Source organism: Gallinula chloropus (genome assembly GCF_964237585.1).
Source record: "Gallinula chloropus genome assembly, chromosome: 3".
Lineage (NCBI taxonomy): Eukaryota > Metazoa > Chordata > Aves > Gruiformes > Rallidae > Gallinula > Gallinula chloropus.
Window position 1 is genome coordinate 55036798 of NC_140087.1, and position 22146 is coordinate 55058943.

The 22146-nt window shown below is 37.6% G+C and overlaps 1 protein-coding gene across 1 annotated transcript in view; it reads left to right on the forward strand.

Moving 5' to 3' along the window:
• The window catches only part of BABAM2 (BRISC and BRCA1 A complex member 2), a 172793-nt gene that overhangs the window by 39501 nt on the left and 111146 nt on the right, over positions 1-22146 (forward strand). Inside the window, exons 5-6 of the mRNA XM_084261848.1 lie at positions 12750-12944; positions 18144-18218. Coding sequence (XP_084117974.1) covers positions 12750-12944; positions 18144-18218 — 270 coding nt within the window. The remainder of the gene's footprint in view (positions 1-12749; positions 12945-18143; positions 18219-22146) is intronic.

Consider the following 22146-nt stretch of genomic DNA (forward strand, 5'->3'; position numbering starts at 1 on the left):
GAACTGTGCCAGATCTGAAAGAATCTAATGTACTGGAAAGTATTTTGGTCTGGTTTTGTGTTCTGAGCTCTGCACAGTTCCCCTGGGGAATCATCATTTGTTTCCCTGACCCAGATAGAAATGGGTGTCATAGGCCAGGCACAGGTTTTCTGTCTTTTATTTTTGCTGTGCTTGTACTGGGTTTAAAATGAGAAATCTCCAAAAGAGGATTCTGTCAGGGAATCCCCTCCCGGGGCAGCCTGGCCAGTTTGACTACAGCCCACGTGAGACCAACATCCAGGAGGTCCTCCTGAGAAGTCACAAAGTGCCCAGAGCGAGTGTTAGGGTTGTTGGTGTACCTGCGTCATAAAGGCAGTGGCTACACAAATAGCTCAGTAGAAAGAACTCAAGAGGGACAACAGAAAGCAAGTTTTCCCTATCATCTTCCCATCTACTCTTCCTTCAAGGTCTTCCTACATTAGGAAATTATTCCCTTTTCTCCTCGCTTTCTGAATTTCTTTTCTAGCCTTTCCCTTTTATTTGTCATCTTTGTCCGGAATTGTTAATATTTATGGGGCTGAGAAGGAGTTAGCTACCTTGTATTACTTTGTAACCTTCTATTCTCGTGAAATCATTGTGTATATTACGTATATTTAGCTTACTTTCTTTTTCCAGAATTTCAGCATTTCCTAGCACAGTTTACAAAACTTGGCTTGCTTTCTCAAAGTGTAAGCTGAAGAGAATATGCTGAGATCAGAAGTTCTGCTTTAGTTATTCACAGCGATTTGACTGGACTTTTTGTCTAGTGAATCCAGATACTGAAAAACAATTCTCCAGTTTGATACTATTTATTTAATTTCAAAATATGAAAGTATCTGATAAGTAGTTTTGCCTTTCTTGCTTAAATCTTGCTAATGTAGAATTATTGGTGGAAACTATGGAACTTGCTCAGATTTTCTCAGTATATTACACTGCTGTTAACACTCTGAATGCCTGTCCCTGCCATCAAGGCTGTTTTGTGTCCAGGTGGGTTGATCTAGTAACGCCCTAGTCTCCTTCACTGTGTTTTCCTGGTATATTTGATAGGCATCAGTTTTTCTTCCAGGAAGCACAACTTTCTCTGTTATCATTAATGGTTGCCTGAGGAAGCAACAGGATTGAGCAGATGGAAGACTCTTCAGGTGGATGGTGTCTTTTTGGGGAGAAAATGAATGTTTCAGCCTAATTTCAGATTGCTATTTACCACCAGTGGCTAAATGGGTTCATGTATTTATATGTGTGTATATATATAGTATACCTGTTTTGCAGGAAATAAAGATCTTCCTAGTGGTAAGGATGGTATAATGAATTCTCATTGATTTTCAAGTCGTCGTCAGCTTAAAGCAAAGACATAAAGTTATCCCAAGCCAGATATGAAAGCAGAATGCCTTTTATTTGGAAGTGCAATATTAATGGTATCGATAATCCTTTACTGTGAACCAGCAAACTGATAATGTAGTTATGACTAGTTTTTTTCCTTTAGGTAATTAAAATATAATCATACTTTATTTGAGGGATGTTTTAATAAAACTTGGAGAAAAATTATTGTTAGAGAAACTGTCAGAAAATGAAAGGATTTGGGCCCTGATGTGAAATACAGCCCGCTTCCTCAGAAGAACTCTAGAACACTAAGAAATGGCTTGGCTTGAAGGTAACAGCTTGTTAAGCTTTCTAGAAACACATTTGCAAGGCTTTCTCTTTTTTTTTTTTCTTTCCCCTTTTCCAAGAGAAAAGATAAAATCTAGCACAGTCTTTCAGAATTGAAAATACATTTAAATTCAATGTGGCATGCCTGTTGAATTCAAGTTGTTGAGCCATGATAATTCATTTTTTCTGGAGATAAAGTTGCTCATTGCTTATGAATATGCAAGCAGAACGGACTTTTAAATTAACTGATTGCAGAAGGTCAGTTAGAAATAATCATTCTGTCTGATAATGCGGTTTCATATTTGATTAAATTCTAGGCTATGAATTCTGTTATAATTTATAATTGTATTTTTGCTCCAATGGGGTTAGTTTGAGTTTGGGACCCTGCGGGCTCTTTTCTTCAGAAGATATTGTTGGTGCAAAGAAATATGTTTGCACTCAGGGTAATTTTCAAAAGATCTGTTCATGTCCCCAAATGGACAAGGGTGCAAGCTATATTTTCTTTCCTTTTTTACTTGCCTAAGTTTCAGCTTGTATTTGTTCCAAAACCTCTCTTTTGTTTTACTCACTTTTACATGCTTTTATGTCTGTGTTTCCTTGCTATCTTCCATTTCAGATCCTCGGGCATATCTGCTCTTTTTTTAAAAGGTAACTACAGAAATGTAGTTCAAATTTAGTCAACATCTTCTGTCTCTTATTTGTAGAATTAGCTCTCATACCATTTGATGTGATTTTTTTTTTCCATATACCTGTCTTCCCAGAGATGCAGCTTTTAAAGGAACAGAGTGTTCTTTTCTTATACTGCTTTTTTGAGAAGAGAGAACTAATTTTCTTTAAGCTGTCTGGGGTGGTGGAGAAATACTTTTTATTTCCAGTGTCTTCTGTTTTACACAATGGTATTTTAAAATGTTTTCTTCAGGGACTGTATTTTCAAGGCCCTGAAACCTCTCTTGCTGGACAAATGTGAAAATAAAAATGGGAATGCTGTTTGGCCAGTGAGATCCAGCACGTGATATGTTGATTTTAAGTTGTGGGATTTTGGGAGAGGGAAAAAAGGTGAGAAAAAAACAGTTCTGCATGTGCCAGCCAATAGTAAGTGCTCAAGGGATGTTAGAGAATGCTGTCCAAAATGTTTGCAGTGAAGTGCTGCTTTGTTGTAGCTAAAATTACTTGTTTTGACAGGAAAGGAAAAACCCCAAGAACTGATAAGAGTGAGAGACTTGCTATTTAATGCTTTACCTCAAGGGTCCCTCTTTAACATTAGACAGTGGCCTGTTCTCTGGTCCACTGAGGGTCTGAGGAGTTGGAGCTTGTTCACACTACTGCCAGTGAATGATGAGTAAGTCTTTCAGTAAAAGATGCGTGTGTGTGTGTGTGTGTCTTGAAAGTAATCTCATCTTCATGCTTTGTTCCTTTTCTTTCCACATCTAGTTAAGTGTGTGTGCCTCTGGTGACAGGCTCCCAGGGGGAAAAATGCTGTGTACTCACATGGATTAACTAATGATTAGTGCACTGAATTCCCTATCCCAGGATTTATAAGTGCTGAGAGAATTAAGAAATACCTTCTCAAAACAACTGAAGGTGCCGTCTACTCTGAGAGGTGTACTGGGAAGTTTGTGAAGGAGCAAAACTTAATCCCTTAGCAAAGTAGGACGAGAAATATTTATGCATGCTAAGTCTTTAGGAGATTAATTAGATGGTATACTACTCTCTCTTTTGATAGTAGGCAGTAGTAGCTTTTAAGGGTCTGATTGTCTTCTAAGTGAGGCTCTGTGGGGGAGAGAGGCAGTCTTTTTTAGGAGGAGAACACAACTTTAAAATGTTTTTCTGGGCACAGCCTCGCAGCTTCTACATCTCCAGAGCACCCTTAGCAAAAAAACATGAGTCATCTCTTAAATACTCCTACAGCAGGGCATAGGAGTAATCTGTAGTAACCTCTGAAAGTGAGTTTGCTCCTTTTTTTTTGGGTGAATGGTACTTGAAAGGCAGTTGTGCATTCATTCTAGGTGAATGCAGCATAGCGTTCTCCACATGTCAGATCTGCTGGGGTTTATTTTGGAGTCCCCTTGGGTAAGGTGTCATTAATCAAGAATAGTACTGTGTGACCAGTGGAAGAAAAGAGGGAACATATTTTTATACAAAATGTGAGGTGCTTTTCAGAATGCAGAATTCATTTCTTGGTGTGTTGTTCCCTGCTCTGTACTTTCATGGTAATTCAAGACCTTTAGGTATTTGAGATTTCACCAACAATTTATAACCTATTGTAGTTTCTGCATCCAGTTTTCACAGCCTGTCACTAAAACAAAAAAATTAAGTAATTACTGACTACCCCAAGCTTTGCTCTATGCAAACCTTTTCTCTGTTACAATAGCTAGTAGTGCACGCAAAGTCTGTAGGTTCTTCCGTTGTATTTGCATGACAAAAGTGTTCCTGAGCTGAACTGTTTTTATGAAATGTTAAGTTTTGATGTTTGCTTGTGCCCAAAAATGATCGTTTTAAGCAGATCACTCCAGGAAGTTGTTCCAGTGGTGCTTTGGGGGAGGGGGATATGAAGAACCTGTGAAAATAAGATGACAAGTAGATGGCATGTAGGTTTACAGTGATTGATTTGAAGCTGCAGCCTGTAGGATGTTTAAGTGCTGGCTGCTAAGAAACTGAAGCCTTTGAAGTTGTTATAACACTCCAGCCCTGCAAATACTGTGAAAAATATCTGTTGATAGAAAGATGTGAGCATATGGCAGATAATTATCCTGTGCCTTTTCTGTGAGCAATTTCCCTGTGGTGGCCCATGAAGCAAGGACTGAAACCAGATATCCCAGTTTCTAGATAAATGCCATAACCACTGGACCCCTATCTCCTCTGTATTTTTAGGGAGCATATGTGCTAATGTCACAATGTGATCTTTCTCATTTCAGGTAAAAACTTCCATTGGTACTGATTTTAAGCCACTGTAGGATGCAAGTTTTGTGCATGTGGTGTGGAGAGATATAAACAAAATGCAAATCTGTACTTACATTATTCTTTATGATAATTCTGGATGAAAGATGCTATAGAAATGCATTACCACTGTTAAGGGCTTGGGAGGTTTTGTTTACTGACATTTTCTTGTGAAAGTTAATTTCTTGCTTAGAAATACAAAAGTACACTAACTTAAAATAAGATCTTGCTGTTGTTTCCTGTAGTATAGCCAGGAAAAACAGTTACAATCTGTCTTCTTTAAAATCACATTCCTGGAAGATATTCTGGCAACCTGGATATTTAAACACATTTCAAAGAAAAACAACTTCAGATCAATTAGAAATTGTTATCGTATTTTCGTTCTGATAGTGTAGAGTTATAGTTTGCTGCAGACATTGCCTGGAGTTATGAAATAAGCAATAACCTGTGAAAGAGGCAATGAAATAGCTGCTTATGGAACAGGAGGTGCATCATGTTCTAAAATAAAAAGGGGGGGGGGGAATAGGTAATCATGGACACTAATAGTTTGAATAGATTCTTGATTAGCTTTTGGGAAGGATAAAGGAAATACTGCAAAGCACCCAATGTTCCAGAACAAAACTTAAATGTGGTTTCTTTGCCAATAGTTGAGTATGGCTACTTTGTACAGCTAAATTCTGCATGATTGCTAGTAGGGCTGAGAAGGTACCTTGTGGGGGGTTATCGCTTGCCTCACCTCTAGGTAGATACCATTAAAACTGATACTGTCTGACTGGAAATTTTCTCTTGTTGAAATCCAGTTGGTGTCATTGCTATTCATTTAAATGAGTTACTGTTGAAATGGCTTAAATTGCACTCTGTGGGTGGCCTTACAATATCTTTACTGTGCCTCTTTGTACACACTTGAAGTGAATTCATTTTCTCAACAGTTTGCTTGTGTCTGATGGTCCAAAAACCATTCCTTAACAAACTGCTCACTTACTATGCAGCCGACTCCTCTCAGGGGACAGAATCAAGAGCCAGGGAATTCGAAGGTTGAATTTACACCCCAACAAACCTACTTCTTAGTGAAAATTCCACCTTTTGGTGAGCTGCTTTAAATTAATATCTGGCAGATGTTCAGAACAGATCTGCTGAATCACTTGAGATTTCTGCAGTGTAGACACAGTTTAGGGGATGCCTATGGTCTGTCTACTCGTCTGGTCTACCTGTACTCTATAATAACTGAATCTATATTGTCACACAGTGTGAGGTAGATGGCAAAGGTAGTGGATGTACATGCTATTACTTAACTACTCTAAGTTCTAGGTAAGTATTTTCTAAGACCTTTTCCTGAAACTTAATCCTATAATGAAAAAAAGGTAACAAATGCCAGGGAAGTTTCTGCCACAAAAGGAATATTCAATTTCCTTATGTTGTGTTGCTTACAGGTAGGTAAGTAGTTCTTGGCCATCTTCTGTATGACAATAGATACAACTGTGTGGGCAGTGGTGCTTTTGGAGTCTGGTTGTTGTCATGTGGAAGTTCTCATTCCATTACTTTTCACATAGACCCTATTGAATTCATTCCCTAATTGGAAAAAGGGGCATTAGCCATTCATCACAGATGACATTGCCAGGCTTTGGTGTCCACAACAAAATACATAGTCCTCTTCTGATGCTACTAAACCTGCTACTAAAATAAATTGCTTAAGATGCGATAACAATTTTCCTTTTTAAGAAAATGAAAGTAACACAAGTTGTGGTATGGCCAAGCCAAAAGCCAATTAAAAAGCTAAAGTTAAGATCTGAAGTGTAGAGTTGCTCCTAGTGTTAATGGAGATTATGGAGAGACATGTGAGCAGTGTCTAGACATTGGACCTCCATCTGTGTGCTCAGAAATGATGGGTATAACATTGATTACTACCATTTGTAATCTGAGTTGTGCATGTAAGCCTTTCTATGAGAGGAATCTGAACGCAGATTTAGTTGTAGGTGCGCAGTTTAAGTAAATTTATAGTTGTGTATTGTTGTACCATGGGCCAGTTTCAGTTTAGCTGCCTAACTTGAGTAGCTTGTGAAGTGCTCTGCAGAGTTCTCTTAAAGATAGCTGTTGGCAAATAGGACAAGTCTGTATTTCTTTATTTTAAATGCATTAGTGATTGTTCTTTAAAATTTGATTAACTCTCTGGAAAGTCTGCAGAAATCTCATTTCAAATTAGAAAAGATTTATTGAGTGAAATATGTAACTTAGTCTGTCAGTACCCCAGTGAGTGTGCTCATTTTTTATACAAAATTCATTTAAATTGCAATTTTATAGCAATTTCAGATAAACCCCTCTGTTTTCAGCATGCGTGTGACTTTGGTAAAATGATGTGAATGTCTGAATTTTGTCAGGGACAAAATTGGAAGTCCTGGTAAGCAGAGCAGAAGGAGATTTTGATAAAAGCCACAGAATGCAGCAAGTCTTTTGCTGTATACGTATTTGCTGGGTATTTCTTCAACTGCGTTTTTCCTTGCCTACTGCTGGGCTTCAACAGTCTGGCTGTAGAAAGCGGTGATGTGTGTTTTCATATTGCCAGGACTTTCCTTAAGCTCCAACAACTGAACCGCATGATTCTGAAGCTGCGTTCAGAGCACAATTCCTATGCAGGATGTGAGTTTTGTGGCAAAACTTGGAACTGTGGAACACAGAAACACTGGAAGCTTGCTCTGTTCTCCTAATCTTTTAAATATTTTAAAATACTGTTTCTTAAAAAGCTGTATGGAGTGCTGTTGGCGTGTAGCCTTCAGGCAAACAATCAGAAAGCAAAGCACATAGGCTGCTACTTCTGTTTGCTCCAAAGCCTTTAGTTTACTAAAAATACTGAAGTTTAATAGTGTATACAATAACTGCATTGCTAAATACAATTTTATTTGGAAGTTTCTTTATCTGGAAAGGAGGAGGTCAGTTTACTGTTTGCAGGGACGTTACTCTTATTGACTAAAGTGTCCTTGCATGTTCTTGGGAGAATCAGTAATGATGAAATTGTAGTGATTTAGACATTTTACAAAGGATTGACTTGATAAACATCAAATTCTACTTTAGTTCAGTTTCAACAGTTTATGTTACAGGTAGTCACTTACTTTGTCTTGGTTTTAAAAAATAGAAGGAAAGTTAAAGAAGGAACCGTTTGAGAACACCACAGCATGTACTTTGACACACTGTTGAAACTGGATCACAATAAAATGGTTTAAAAGTATTTTCAGATGAACAAACCTAGTGTTTAGGGCAAATAAGCAACACTTAAAGATATTAAAAAAAGAATTTTTGTACATAAATATGTCATTACATTCAGAAGTGTTTGTGCTAAAATTTATAAATTTAGATCTTCTGAAAAGAACAGCACTTATGCAAATTTAACAAAATGGTTAGCAATGTAGTGGCCAATTGCCAAATAACAAGCACTACAATAATATTCTAAAGTTAAAAACTAATGTTTACTTAAATCAGAACTTGCTACAGAAAACTTGTGTAATCATCGTATATTTACTCTTTCATCAGTGAGAATCGTTGTCACTGATGTCTGTCCTGGGTGGGTAGTTGAAATTTCCTCCTGGTGATTTGTCTTTATAACCAGTTCACACTTTGTTTGGATCTTTAGGTACTGAATGAAAGGCATTTAGTAAGTATTCTAAGGTCAAATCATTCATTTTACTCCCTGTAGCTTTAAGGCAATACAGCATAAACACTGTTCTGATGCAGTGTTCTTAAATTCTTTGAAGAGACCAATACTCCTGCTCCACGCTGGACAAATGACAATGGATTTCCTCTTGCTCTTTTTTTTTGTTCTGTAGTGTAATGTTATTTAAAAAACAAAAGGTTCAGTTGCATTTAGGTCAGTTATTAAAATATGGTTGGTCATTTCCTTTGACAGAACATTTCTATTGTGTTATACCAATGTCATTAGGAGGAAAGGTTATTCCCACTTGTCTGGCTGATATCAATACATACTGGCATATTACATCCTCTGGCTTTCTGGAAATGCTTTATTTGAGCAGCAGCTTGGGAACAGGAAATTTAAGATTATACACAGTCTGGTTTCAGACTGCATGATACAAAGTGTGTTTCCTAGAAGATGCTGTCTACCTGACAGATTTTCTCTAGTGTTTTGTAGAATTGGATAAACTTAAACGGGTTCAAATTGGGAATAAATTTTTATCAGCTGTAGGTGGCAGACAAGGTAGAACAAGCCTTTCAGTCACTTTGTAGCATGCATTTATTATCCTCATTATGAATACAGGCTGGGAGATGATGTGATAGAGAGCAGCCCTGTGGAAAAGGCTTGGAGATATTGATGGATGAAAGGATGGATGTGAGCCAGCAATGTGCACTCGCAGCCCAGGAAGCCAATCAATTGCATCCTGGGCTGCATCAAAAGAAGTGTGGTGAGCAGATCAAGAGATCTGCCCTGCTCTTCTGCTCTTGTGACACTCCACCTGGAGTACTGTGTCCAGCTCTGGAGCCCTCAACACATGGACATGGACCTGTTGGAACAAGTCCAGAGGAGACCACGAGGATGATCAGAGTGCTGGAGCACCTCTCCTACAAAGACAGGCTGAGACAGTTGGGCTTGTTCAGCTTGGAGAAGACTGAGGGGAGACCTTATAGCAGCCCTCCAGTATCTGAGGGGGGGCTACAGGAAAGCTGGGGAGGGACTGTTTGCAAGGGCATGTAGCGACAGGATGAGGGGCAATGGTTCTAAACTAGAGCAGGGTAAGTTTCGATTAGACATTAGGAAGAAGTTCTTTACTATGGGGGTGGTGAGACACTCGCACAGGTTGTCCAGAGAGGTGGTGGAGACTCCATCCCTGGAGACATTCAAGGTCAGGCTTGATGAACCTCTGAGCAACCTGGTTAAGTTAAACCTCGCTCTGCTAACTGCAGGGGATTTGGACTAGAAGGCCTTTAAAGGTCCCTTCCAACATATGGCTCTATGTGAAAAAACATGTTAATACCTCGCCTTTTCACCAGTTACTCTGGAATATAGTTTTTAAGATTCAGCAATGATAGTATTCCCATTTAATAGGTGTTCTTACTGTCTAGGAGGAAAAAAGCCAGTGAACTTCAAGCCAAGGTCAAATTTGGAGTCTGTGGCACTGCAGTAGCTTCTGAAGGCTGAGTGAGGGATTGTACCTTAGTCATGCCAGGCATCCCTTTTGTACCAGAATCATAGTTAGCAGAATCAGAGTACAGTTTAATTCTGTAGCTGTTCATTGAACTGTTCAGTTGTCCATGTAAAACAAAGCAAATCTTGATCAGCAGTTATGTCCTATTGTCTTTCTAAGATGAGCTTTTCAATCTTGGGTGAATCTGTAAATTACATGAACATGGAGTAATTTTCTAATCTGTGCTTTACAGGTAGGTCGTCCCCTAAGTGTTCCATCCACACTGTGTAAGAGTTACCTTTTTTTTTAAAATCAAAGCAAGAATGTCTGTGTTTCTGAAGAATGAGAGCACCACCTTCCAAAACTATTCCCTCCATTTTTTTTGTGTGTGACAAAAGTGTATGTTTTTCATCCTAATTAGTCACGGGAATGAGTGATGCATAGACAGCTAACGTCACAATGTCGTCCATAGGCATTCAAAAATCATGAATTGTGTTGCTGAAAGTCATGATAGTGGTCTAAAAACAGTGTTTATGAAATAGAAAAAGGATTGTATTTCTTAATTGTTTTTATTTTATTCTTACATCTCTCTGTATGTAGGTAGTGCATACACAGATTTCTTTACCTCTCTGGTAGCTTTTAACTTAAATGAGAAGGGGTGGAGGGGATGGCTAGAATGTAGCTGAGATTCTCTTAAAATTGATCCCCACCAGGACTGGGGACTTCAGAAAAATCAACATGTGGTAAGATTTGAGATAAAATTGCCTTGGTAAATTTTTTTCCTCAAAAAAGCAAGATTTTCAAGGAAGCAATACATATTTCATGTCACTTTCAATGACAAATTAGACTTGTATGTTTTAAGTGTTGATGCTGAAAATGAGAAATTCATTTTGATAACATCTTAATAGATAGGACTTCAGAAGTAAGCAAATACAAAGTTCTGGGAAGAGAAATCCTTGAAGTATTAAGCCATCACACACGTTTACTGAAGCCTGTATAAAACCATTCCAAACCCATATGACACGAAGTAGTCATCAGCGACAATAAAAATGATAGGCCCTTTTAACAGAAATAGCCATACAGTTAGAGATTAGGCTGCAGGTGGATTTCATTGTAGACCTGAAGGTGTGGTGCCTGCTGAATAACGGATTATGCTTTCTCTGTGTGTTTCCAGAGTATCAGAAGATACAACTGGTACATGGCTCTGCAATTTCTTTTTGGGGTTGGAATTATGGAGTCTTACCTTGATAAGATCCTCTGTTTCAGTTTGAGCTTTTTCTAAACCTCTTCATAGAATCAAAAAATAGCTGAGGTTGTGAAGAGCCTTTAGAGTCCATGTTATCCAGCCTCCCCTGTGCAGGCAACATCAGACAGAGCTGGCTGTCCAGGGACCTTGTCCAGTCACTGTTTCAGTATCTCCAAGAATAGAGACTCAAAAACCTCCCTGTGCAACTCGGCCAATTGTATTTATTAGTTCCGGTTTTACCAAAATATGAATAGCTTGTGTATTTCAGGAGGCATGGGGGGTTTTATTCAGTTTTGTTCATTTACTTAACCTAGGTTAAGAAATGTAATTTTTTATGTCTTTGAATACGAGGCAGTCTTAAGATAACTACTTCAAAGTGCAGAAATATTTTCTGTCCTCTCATTGTAGAAAATGATGCATACCAAAGCAGTTTTTCCACTGCAGAGCTAAAAAAGGGCCAATGGCCTTGCTGAAGAATGTAAATTATGCATAGAATTTATTTATGAAATGTCTGCAACTTCCAGGACAAAAGTAAACATGCTGTCTGTAACTATTTTGAGTTCAGATACTGATGAGTAACTTTATTTGAAGCTACTATTATTATATCTGCACTTAATTGTAAAATACAGATATATTTGCCACTTCTAAGTATCTTAATATTAACTGTACAGTCTGTGCTGTTTAAAATCCAGTTGCAGCTAGTTTGTTGTCATATGTCTATGTGATACACAGTTTAATTTCACCTATACTTAAAGCTGAACAGAATCCACATGATGCTGTTACCACACCCTGAGGCTGTATCATAAAGACCTGTTGAGGATCTAAGTAGAAAGCATGTGGGCTTTTGCATCACAGCTGTCCCATGCTCTGTCTGCTTGCAGTACAGGGTGACTTCTTATCTGCCCTTCCCATAGCCCCATTCTAGGTCAACCAGGTGTAGGTGTGCAGCACTGATCATGTTAGGTGTGGTCTGCAGCACAGAGAACCTTTCTGAGTAAAACTTAGAGTGCATGGAAGACTGGTCTAAGCAAACATTAGAGTAGTTAAACTGAGACATAACGTTGCTACTATGCTACCTGACACAGCTGTCTTCACTGTATTAATATTTTTATTTCTCTTAACTGTGTTTCTGGATATATACAGTCAGTTTGTCATAAAAACCTCAGCCAGCGTATTGAGGAGACCTGTGAATGGATGGCATTTGTGTTAAGGGGATGAGCCAGAGTAACTCCACTGAAGAGAGTCAAGTCCAAGTAAAGCATGAACATGAGGCAACAGGAGAGAACCCCTTTACTCAGTCACTGTTGTTAATATATCTATTAGTTGAATAATGAAGCAAAGTAGTTTCTGTAGTTGGTGTCAATTTGGCATGCTCACTTCGCTGACTGCTCTTTGAGTCAGTGCACAGGGTTGTATTTATCTGATCCCTGTACGTTTCATATCAGTTTCAACTTTTTTAATTCAAACTTCCCATGTTCTTGAATGTGTTCAGGGAAGAATGAAGTGGTAATTTGAGTCTGTCTGTGCCTAATAGTTATCAGTTTTCTGTTATGTTCCTGTAAGGACTCTTACTTGACAGCAGTGCTTGCTTTTGCTGTTTGGCACAGGTTTATTCCAAATCATTATACAACCTTTGTATTTAATATTATGGCTTAGCTTCGTTACAAAGCTTCCACTTGTATGTGTGTCCGTATATATATATATATTGAAGGAGAAGTGCTTGTTTTTCTATTGCTATAAACAGTTTCGGTCTCTGTTCTTTCCTAATTCTACAGAATTTAGCTTCTTGGAATCCTGCAAACCCAGAATGCCTCCTGCTTGTTGTCAAAGAGCTTGTGCAGCAGTATCACCAATTTCAGTGCAGCCGATTACGTGAGAGTTCTCGTCTCATGTTTGAGTATCAGACTCTACTTGAAGAGCCACAGTATGGAGAAAACATGGAAATCTATGCTGGCAAAAAAAACAACTGGGTAAGCTAGTAAGAATATTGCTACTAAATGCTTTTAGTGGTTATTTCATTTTAGTATAGCTCTCAACTTGGAAAAACCTGTGTTGCTTCCATACTTTGTTTCAAATGGAGAAAACTTTTATTTGCCTACAGATCACTTCCAGTACTTCCTATTTTGTACAATGATGTCATTTTCCTACCTTGGTTGAACCGGGTTTCCAGATGAGTAACTGTTTTTTCAACCTGATTCAGTTAATCTGATTTATAGATGAAAACTTCGAAAGTTGTTGAAAAGTCTGTAAAGTATGGTACAATATTAGGTGGAAGGTTCAGTTAGTTCTGAAGATTTGAGAGGAAGAATAACAGTGTTGGTATGACACCCTGCCCAGACAAATCAGCCTGCTTAGGATAAGATGTATTAAGGTGTGGTTCCACATTGTGATTGAGTTTGTTTTAACTGGTAGCTCTATCTGCCTATATCTTGCCAATATCTCTGGCATTTGTGTAAGATGAGATGAGTTGTTTTAAGAATGTAAACTTGAGAGTTTTAAAAAAAACCAAAACACCAAAACCTGAATACCCTAAAAAAATGCAACAGTATGATTTTTCTGCAGAAGGAGAGGAGGTAGTGAGATGGGCTAGAGCAATGACATGTGTTCGTATGAGAATCAGATATTGAACTACCTTATCAGTTTCCTAAAGTTGTATCCTTTGCATGGGAAACATGCCATGTTGTGTATACTTCCATGTGTACCACCTCTGCCTTCTACAGTGAGGCTATTGTCAAGGTACAGATTTTGGTTAGTGTGTGATATGATTTTTAAAAATTGTTTTATAACTGATCTCTGCCACAGAGTAAACTTTGCAAACACCAGGTTTTTCCACTGGTAATATATTGATCATGGGAAGTTTGGAGCAAGAGTTGTTAGGAAATACCTAACTGTCCTTATACTGAATGTGTCCCCCTCTTCCTTTGAAGAGTAACATACTCTTAACATATACTGGCCTTCAGAAAGAACTCCTGAAATAAATGCAGTCTGAAAACGTGTGAACATTCAGCATTCCAAGGCCAAGGGTTACACTTTATGTAATTTTAATCATCCTTAAGTTACAGGTGGTATAAGGATGTTTACAAAGCACAATGTTTATGTATTAATCTGTTTTTCATTTCTTAGGCAAGCCATCTAGGTTATTTTCAGCAAGGTAAAATTTTCTTTATCACCGAATTTCAGATCTTTTTTTTGTTTATAGGTCAGAATATTTCATTGTAATTATTTTGTTTTTAAATGTTGTTTTGTACAGCTCACATCACAAACAACTTGCCACATCTGTAAATATCAGACTGGTTTATTGAAATGCAGAAGGCTTTCTGAACCATACTGAGATTTTTATCATAATTTTTGGCAGGTGCCAAAATTCTGCACAAGACTGTGGAAAACTAAGGGGGGTTTGGTTTGGTTTGGTTTTTTAAATGGAAAAGTCACATCTACTCAAGCCTTTTGAATCTGTCAGGTGACTGAATAAAGATCTTTTTTTTGCATTTGAAATGCTGTCTTATTTAAGGCTTATTTTATTGGAATATTTTTAACTACTTTTAGAAGCAAATATTTTTAATCATTGCAGAGCTAATTGAAGTTTTGGTAGCCTGTACTTTGAAAACAAAGTTTACATTCCCTGTCGTAGACTCTGAGAGTCTTGTTTGTAGGTTCTGTGCAGCTGGTATCTATATAACAGGCTGGTCTATGAGCGTCCCACAACGTAAAACTGTGAAACTAACTTGGGTCATTCTCCTTCCTATCCTTTACAACTGTCTTGCTACTCTCCAGGATCAGCACTATAGCAGTGTTTATCTGAAAAGCAAGATGTAAACTGCGTATTACCTCCTCTGTCTAGAAGTCACTGAATTTCATGTTGCTCTCTTTTGGGAACTGATAGTAGCTCAGCAGACTTCTGAAGTAGTAGTCTGTGAATGAACCTTGTACAGCATTATGAAAGCAATAATCTTAAGTGCATGAGTTAAAAAGTTTGAAGAGGAAGCCTGAGTTCAGTGCTGTGTCCCAAAATGGAACAGAAATTTGGTTTTATACCTTTGTTCCTGTATGTCCAATTTCCTGAAGTGATCTCAAAGATCTATGACAAATAGACAAACCGTTACCTATCTGAATAGCTCCATGTTGGTAGTGTACCTGCTGATCCACATGCTCACTAATCAGCTAATCTCTCAGCACTCTGGCCAGGAATTGCGCTGATGTGACGCGTGTGACCAGCTGGTTGGGTTTGGGCAGGCGAGTACCATGGACAGGGACTGCTCCCTGCCTGTCCAGGGCACTTTTGGAAGTAATGCATTACAGAGAATCTTAATTGAATGACATAAAAGATCTAGACTGCGAGTGCTTGCTTACTCCCCTACCTTGGAGCACCTGATGTTTCGATCTGAGGCCATTCATCTGTTCACTGTCCAGCTCAGTTCATCAGACTTGATATTTTACCAGAAATAACTTTCTGGATTTTATGGCAATTGTTGAATGGCATCTTTTTGGAAGTTAAGTCCAGAGAAGAAGCTCTGTCTATAATACCCATTTCTGAATAAAAAGCAAGTTCCCTGACTGTCATCAAAAGCAGTCTTTGTGTTATGCATACACAAGAAGTCAGTGGTTTTTCCACATACATAAATAACACAGCATTAGAAAGCTGGATATGAGTAGTATGTTCAGGAAAGGTTTCAGAGTCTGGCATTAATTTAAGCTCACCTTTTGCTGCACAGTGTTTCCATGTGCAGTTGCTTTGCCTCTATTGCATGGCTGCCAGGGACAAATTTTAAGGGCAATTCTGAGCTAACTGGCTGTGGATTACAGCCTAACATTGTGCAAACCCTTTTGGCAAATTATATAACTGGCAAGGTACCAATGGAAAGATTATGGTTGCATTCAAGATCTTGTTTTTTCTTGTTTAGTGACTGGAAGGTAGAATGAGTTATCTTAGTTCATGCCTCATACATAGACCAAGAAACAAATTGGCACTGGTATTAGGGTTACTTATTGTACATCTGCCTAATACAGCATCTTTCTCTATATGTGCTTAGTTGCTTGTGGTGAAATCTTTGCTTAATTTAGGCATAAAATAATTGAAGAAACATGCTTCTCTAGAACTGTTTTCCTTCTTGGTTTTATATCAGTGCCACAGAAAATAATATGCTTAGCAAACAATCACTTATATTCCTCAGCTGCCGTGCTTAGCAGCTTACTGTTAATTTTGGAAAGCTAATTTCCATTGGCTTTGACCTGCAGTACTTTCTCAGAGAGGCATGTGCATCAGGAAGCCAGTTTCCTCCTGTGTTTTATTAATCCAATTCTTTTCTGAATCAATACGCATAGCAATTGATTTGGTCCATCCATATGGAGGCTTGTGGTCTGGTGGTATATGGCCAGTGAAAACCGTCATGTTTTCTCTTATGCTGTGCTCAACGCGGTTTATAGGTTAGCACAGCTAAAATCAAGGGGAGAGGCAGAAATACTCACTGTTCTACCAAGGCATATGCCACATTTTCAGTATCAGTACAGGTGACTTCAAATACTTTCCTCTTGAAGAGCCTTTTGCAAGCTGTCCCCGTAGCTATGTGGAGTTCTTGTGGTAACATCTACTAATGTTAGCAGTAAAGCATTGCCCCAAAAGTTATCCAGCTGACATCTGTGTTGGGTTATAAGCCCTTCAGTATTGAGGGTTCTGAGCACTGGCACAGGTTGCCCAGAGAGATTGCAGGATCTCCATCCTTAGAGATATTTAGATGTTTCCTGGACAGACAGACGGTTCACTGCCAAGATTCTCTGCATCTCTTCCATGGGTCACTACTGTATTTTATATAAGGTTGCTTCCATGACTTCAGATGTGTTGCAGGCTTTTGCTTACCACAAGGTATAGCTGTATAGACAACAGATATGATCCTTTTTGCATCTAGTATTTACATTCACCCTTTCACTGAAAACTGCAATGTGTGCTTTCGCCATAATGAATGTGCACTTTGTCAAAATTTGTATATTATAGGTTTCTTGTTTAAAGGATTTTTCTTCTCACTTTGTCAATGCCAAACACTTAAAATACTAAAAGGAAAATGAGGTACAGATAACTGTATTCAGGAAATAGTGAAGTAGTACCTATGTGTTACTGTGGGAGAAGGAATACTTCATATTCACACACTTTGATTTGTCCCCATGCCTGTTAAAATGAAGTACTGGGTTTTCTTAAAAACTGTTTGTCATCATGTAATTAAGTAGTGTGTAGGGCAGTGTTAAAACTGGAAAAAAGTTTTGCTGCCTTGCTCAAGATACGGTAATTATTTTTTATACTTAACTGCAGAAAATTAATGTTTAACATTTTTTGTACTACTAATTCAACACGACAAATACAGCTGCTTGTATGGCTACTTTATTGAATTGAAAGATAGAGAGGACAGAAAATTACCAGGGACACAATCAGACAGGCATTTCTTTTTCAAAAAGAGCCAAATTAGTGCTTCATACCCAGGTGGACGATGTCTGGTTTTAAGGAAGTGTATGAAACAGAAAGGAAATCCTTCCCATTTCCTTTGCATACACTTTATGCATAAAAAAGAGCAATGTGTAGGGGAAATTTGGCAAATATTCAGTAAATGTTTGTCTAGGTGTTGATTCAAAGAATTCTGAAAACAAATTACAGAAAACCTTCTACTTTGGCTCTTTGCTCTGTGTTTGTTCAGAGGACACTTCTGATACGTTCTTGTCTCAACACACAATCTCTTATGTATAACTGCAGTGTTTGTGAATATGCCTCTATTTTATCTGATGATCTTTTAAATTTGTCAGCTTTTTAGCTTTGCTTTCACACCATTTGCAGGTCTCATTGGACCTTTGTCCGGAAATGAGTACAGCCAAGATAACGGTTATATTTAGGGCCTGACAAAGTATAGTCTGATTTTGTTGTATTCCGACTACTTTTTGCTGTCAGCTTACTGGCAGTGATGTTTTATGGGTTTTAAGGTGTTTTCTCGTACAACAGCTGTGAAATCTCTACTTTTTTTGGTTTTCCTTTTCAGTAATTCCACTGAGAAAAGTTGTTTTAAAATCCTAACCCATCTGTTTGGTATGAGCTCTTAAGCATTTCTATGGTTAATACTTCATCCTCAGAATGTTCAGGGTGCCATTCTGGTTTAGACACCAGGTCTCACTTGTGTTACCTTTCTCCACAGACCGGAGAATTCTCAGCCCGATTCCTCTTGAAGTTGCCTGTAGATTTCAGCAATATCCCTACGTACCTTCTCAAGGTAAAATGAATGTCTAAGTTGACAGTATTCAAGAGTATGATATATTGAAAAGCTCCTAGTAATTATTTGACTTCCCTGTCCTCCTCCTCTCCAAGAGTTTGAAAGTCCTCCTTTTCTAAACCTGATGGGAATATGTTTTGGAAAGGTGATATTAGGCATACGATTGTCTTGCTTGCTGTTTTACTAGGTAGTACTTATACCTGGCAGAATTTAGGTTGTTGTAGAAGACTGCATGCAATGCAGATGTCCGTGGTTTTTAGACCATATGATAAGTAACAAATTCTTGACGATATCTGATGTATTTGGGGAGTAAATTTAATTATTTCCAGATAAACTCTTTTATATGAGTCTGTGGAATTTCATGCTATATAAGCGTTGGGGTTGTTTTAACGAACAATCTGATTATACCAGTAGTCTTGATAGTAAAAGCAGAAAAACAAAGTAAATACATTTCTTAATGGGAAGTGAAAACAAGTACTGATGATAAAAACTGAAGGTTTCAATCAGTACCTTGTTTCATCGCGTACAATAAACACTAATTTGACCAGATACTTTAGAAAGTAGGACCGGAATTTAAGGACTTGTGCTTAACCAGTATGTTCAATGGTTCAGTTGCATAGTCTTCTAACTCTGCTCAGCCTCAGGAGAAATTACATGACTTTAAGGTTGGAAGTTGGTGTTTGACTTAAGTAACTGTCATCATATAGGAACCCCATGCTAGAAACAGATTCTGCTTTTGTTTCAAAAGAGTAACGTTTCAGCGCGTCACAGCTTACTCCTCCTTGTAATTCGCTATCATGTTGACTAATCATCTTCCACCTTCTCTAAGCAAGGTTGGTATACTGTGGATAAATCATCAGCACTCCACAACTGCTTCCCAGAACATTGTTCACCCCGAGTACTGAATGATTCATTAGTTGGAAGGAAAACATGTATTTATTTTGAGTGCATGTATAGATTGTGTGAAGAAGCATGCATAGGAGGTAACAGAATCAAAGTTTCCCTGTATACCTTGATTTAATTTAATTTCTAAAATATTTATATCTTAGCTTTAATGATTTGATGAAATGCATAGCTTTCTTATGCAGACTTCTACTGTGCAAAATGACAGGTTGGCTGTCATCTGTAGGAAGGCAATGTGTAGCCTGGATGAGTAGCCACAAGAGAAGAAATATTGTTTTATTTCATTAGTGTCTGCTGATGGCAGAACAGTGGTTGGACTTGAGCTCCAGCATGGATTATGGCAGTATGCTGTGTGATCTTTTACCCCTGCTGCCTTTAGCCCCTTGTATTCTGACATTATCTGCTCTATCAATGTCATCTCATATGACAACAATATAAAGGCAGGTAGAATTGGAACTATTCTGTTGTGATAGAAATAATTATGCTCTGACTACTCCAAATTCATAAAGCTATTTAAAAAATATGGAGTTTTTTTAAAGCTGTCCGTATCTTTTTTCCTTTTTTTTTGGATGAGACTTCTGACATAAATAGATCTTTGATTTATTGCAATAAAATAGCTTGTTTTCCATCATGTCTGCCAGTTATGTTGGCTTCAATTCTACCTGCTGGATAATGGTACATGATGGAGCATCTACTGATGCAGTGGAAATAATTATCAACATATTACCCTGAAAGGTGGAGGATCCACCAGTAATTGAAGTCTGTTAATGTATTAACAGCTTAATGTTTCACTTTAGAGTTTAATGTATTTGAGTTATGTTCCAATCTGTAGCCAGCTTCATAGTGTTCAATAGTTTCTCTGTAATGATTTCCAAAGTTCAAACGTGTTATAGTTTCTCTGCTATCTTATTTTATCTTTAATACTTGTATTAAAATCTGCTGAAATATTTAAGGACAGTATTTTTTTGCTTCATCAGTCACTCTTGAGTATACCAATGATTTGTAACGCTCTTCTGAAATCTTTGTTGATGTCAGTAGGTAATCACACTGCAAGCAGAACTGTGAAGCTTTTAATAGTAAGCAAATTCTCGGGTTTGAGCATATAAGTGGTGAGAATGGTCTGTAGTATTATGAAACCTTTGGAACAGTTGAACATACAGTCCAGAATTTTAAGATCTTACTATGTCAACTTTGTACTGATGATGATGAGAATATTTTTCTATCCCTATAAAGAATAAAAATTTGAATGCATGGCATAAGAGGAGGATTTACCAGGTTATTTTAAAGGTATTTGTTGCAATAAATTTAAATTAATTTCAAGTGTACGTACATTTTAAGGAAGGTAACTCAGTATATGAAGGTGAGCAAGAATAATTAAAAGCAATGAAGAGTACAATGTCTCTTCCTTTGATTTCTGACATTCTAGTAAAAGTTTCTCAGTTGTTATTTCTTTGGAAATCCCTTGTGATGGCTGCAGCAGATACTTTTTCTCTGAAATATGAAGGAATATGACAAGAAAACTTAGAAAAAAATAAAGCTATCATTCTTTATTTTCTAAGCTAAAGAACTGCTCAGAAAGAAATGTTGGCTTACACTGAAAAAAGCATTTAGGAAAAGGCACCCTCTCAGTATTTTTTCCCTTACCAAGTTAGACTTCAATACAAAGGGTTTGTAGTGAATGTGGTCCTTCGTACCCAAATCTACAGTTTTCTTATGCAAATCCTTTTGACGTAAATGAAAATAAGTGAAATAACTGCAGAATCAAGCTGGTAACTCAAACTACTGCAAGGTTCATTGCTGATATGTCTGTCATTAAGGTTCTCTTATTTGACAAGAATGTGGGCTTGGCTCAGGAAAACCTTTACATCTGTCTCTGTTTATTGTTATGCTTTACCTTTCCCTTTTATGAAATTCAATTTTTAATCATATTCAATTTGCCTTAAATTCTTTTCTGTTGCTTGCATCAGTATTTGCTTTTGCTACAGTATTTTGTAAATGGAACTGTTCACTGCACAGGTTGGTTTTGAGAGTCAGATTTAGTTCATATTTCTGTCTCTTTGCAGATACCATGTATGCCACAGTGATAATAGAGCTAATAGACTTAGTGCCTAAAATACCTACCCAAATTTTGTTTCATTCTTTGTGGTTTGGTCAGCAGTAGTGACACGTGTATCATAATGATAATTCATTAAATCCCTCCAATTTAGTAATTTACAAATTGTACTGGTTTATGTGCCTGTAGTATGATTGCACAGTATGAGTGAACTTCAGAGTACGTAGCTGGTGACGCTATTGAAAACAAGACATTTAGGTTTTTTCCTTTTATATCCATGGGGGGTTTTAGGTTTTGGCTAAGTAAGATGCACCCTAATTACCACCTCCTTCTTACATGTAGTTTTTAAGGTATTCATTTCCTATTCTTTTGTACCCATTTCTTGTGTCCTGGTGAATAGCTAAAATGTGGGCCAATTTAGTTACGATGCTGTGACCAGCAGCCTTCCAATAATTTCTTACTATTCAAGTGTAAGGGAAATATGCAATGCAGACATAATTTCTTTTTGGAGAAGATTTAAAAAAATGATAAATCTTTAAGTCTGTATTTTCTGAAGAGCTTTTTTGCGATGACCATTGTACTGAGCGCATAACTTTCAAAACTGAAACAAATAACAGACATTGTCTAGACACATTGCCAGGGGCCGAACAGTTGTGTGTAGGACTGTCAATGGAAAAGGTTTATCCTCAAGCTCATATTGAAAGATAAGAAGATATTTTTGTTTTTCCTCATTGTGATTTCATCATTTCGAAGTCTGTTAAAAGACTTTGGTGCAACTTTTGTTTACAACGTAGACTGGATTGCAGGTACTGTGAAAAGACTGCAATACTTGTGTATGTTTGAGTAACCAACTATAGTGGAGAACAAACAAAAATTCAGTATACTCTGTGGGGTGCAGTTAGGGGTTTTTCCCCAGGCCTGTCTCTCTACTATTGAGATTTAGCAGTTTGATGCTTTTGTCAGCATTTAAGG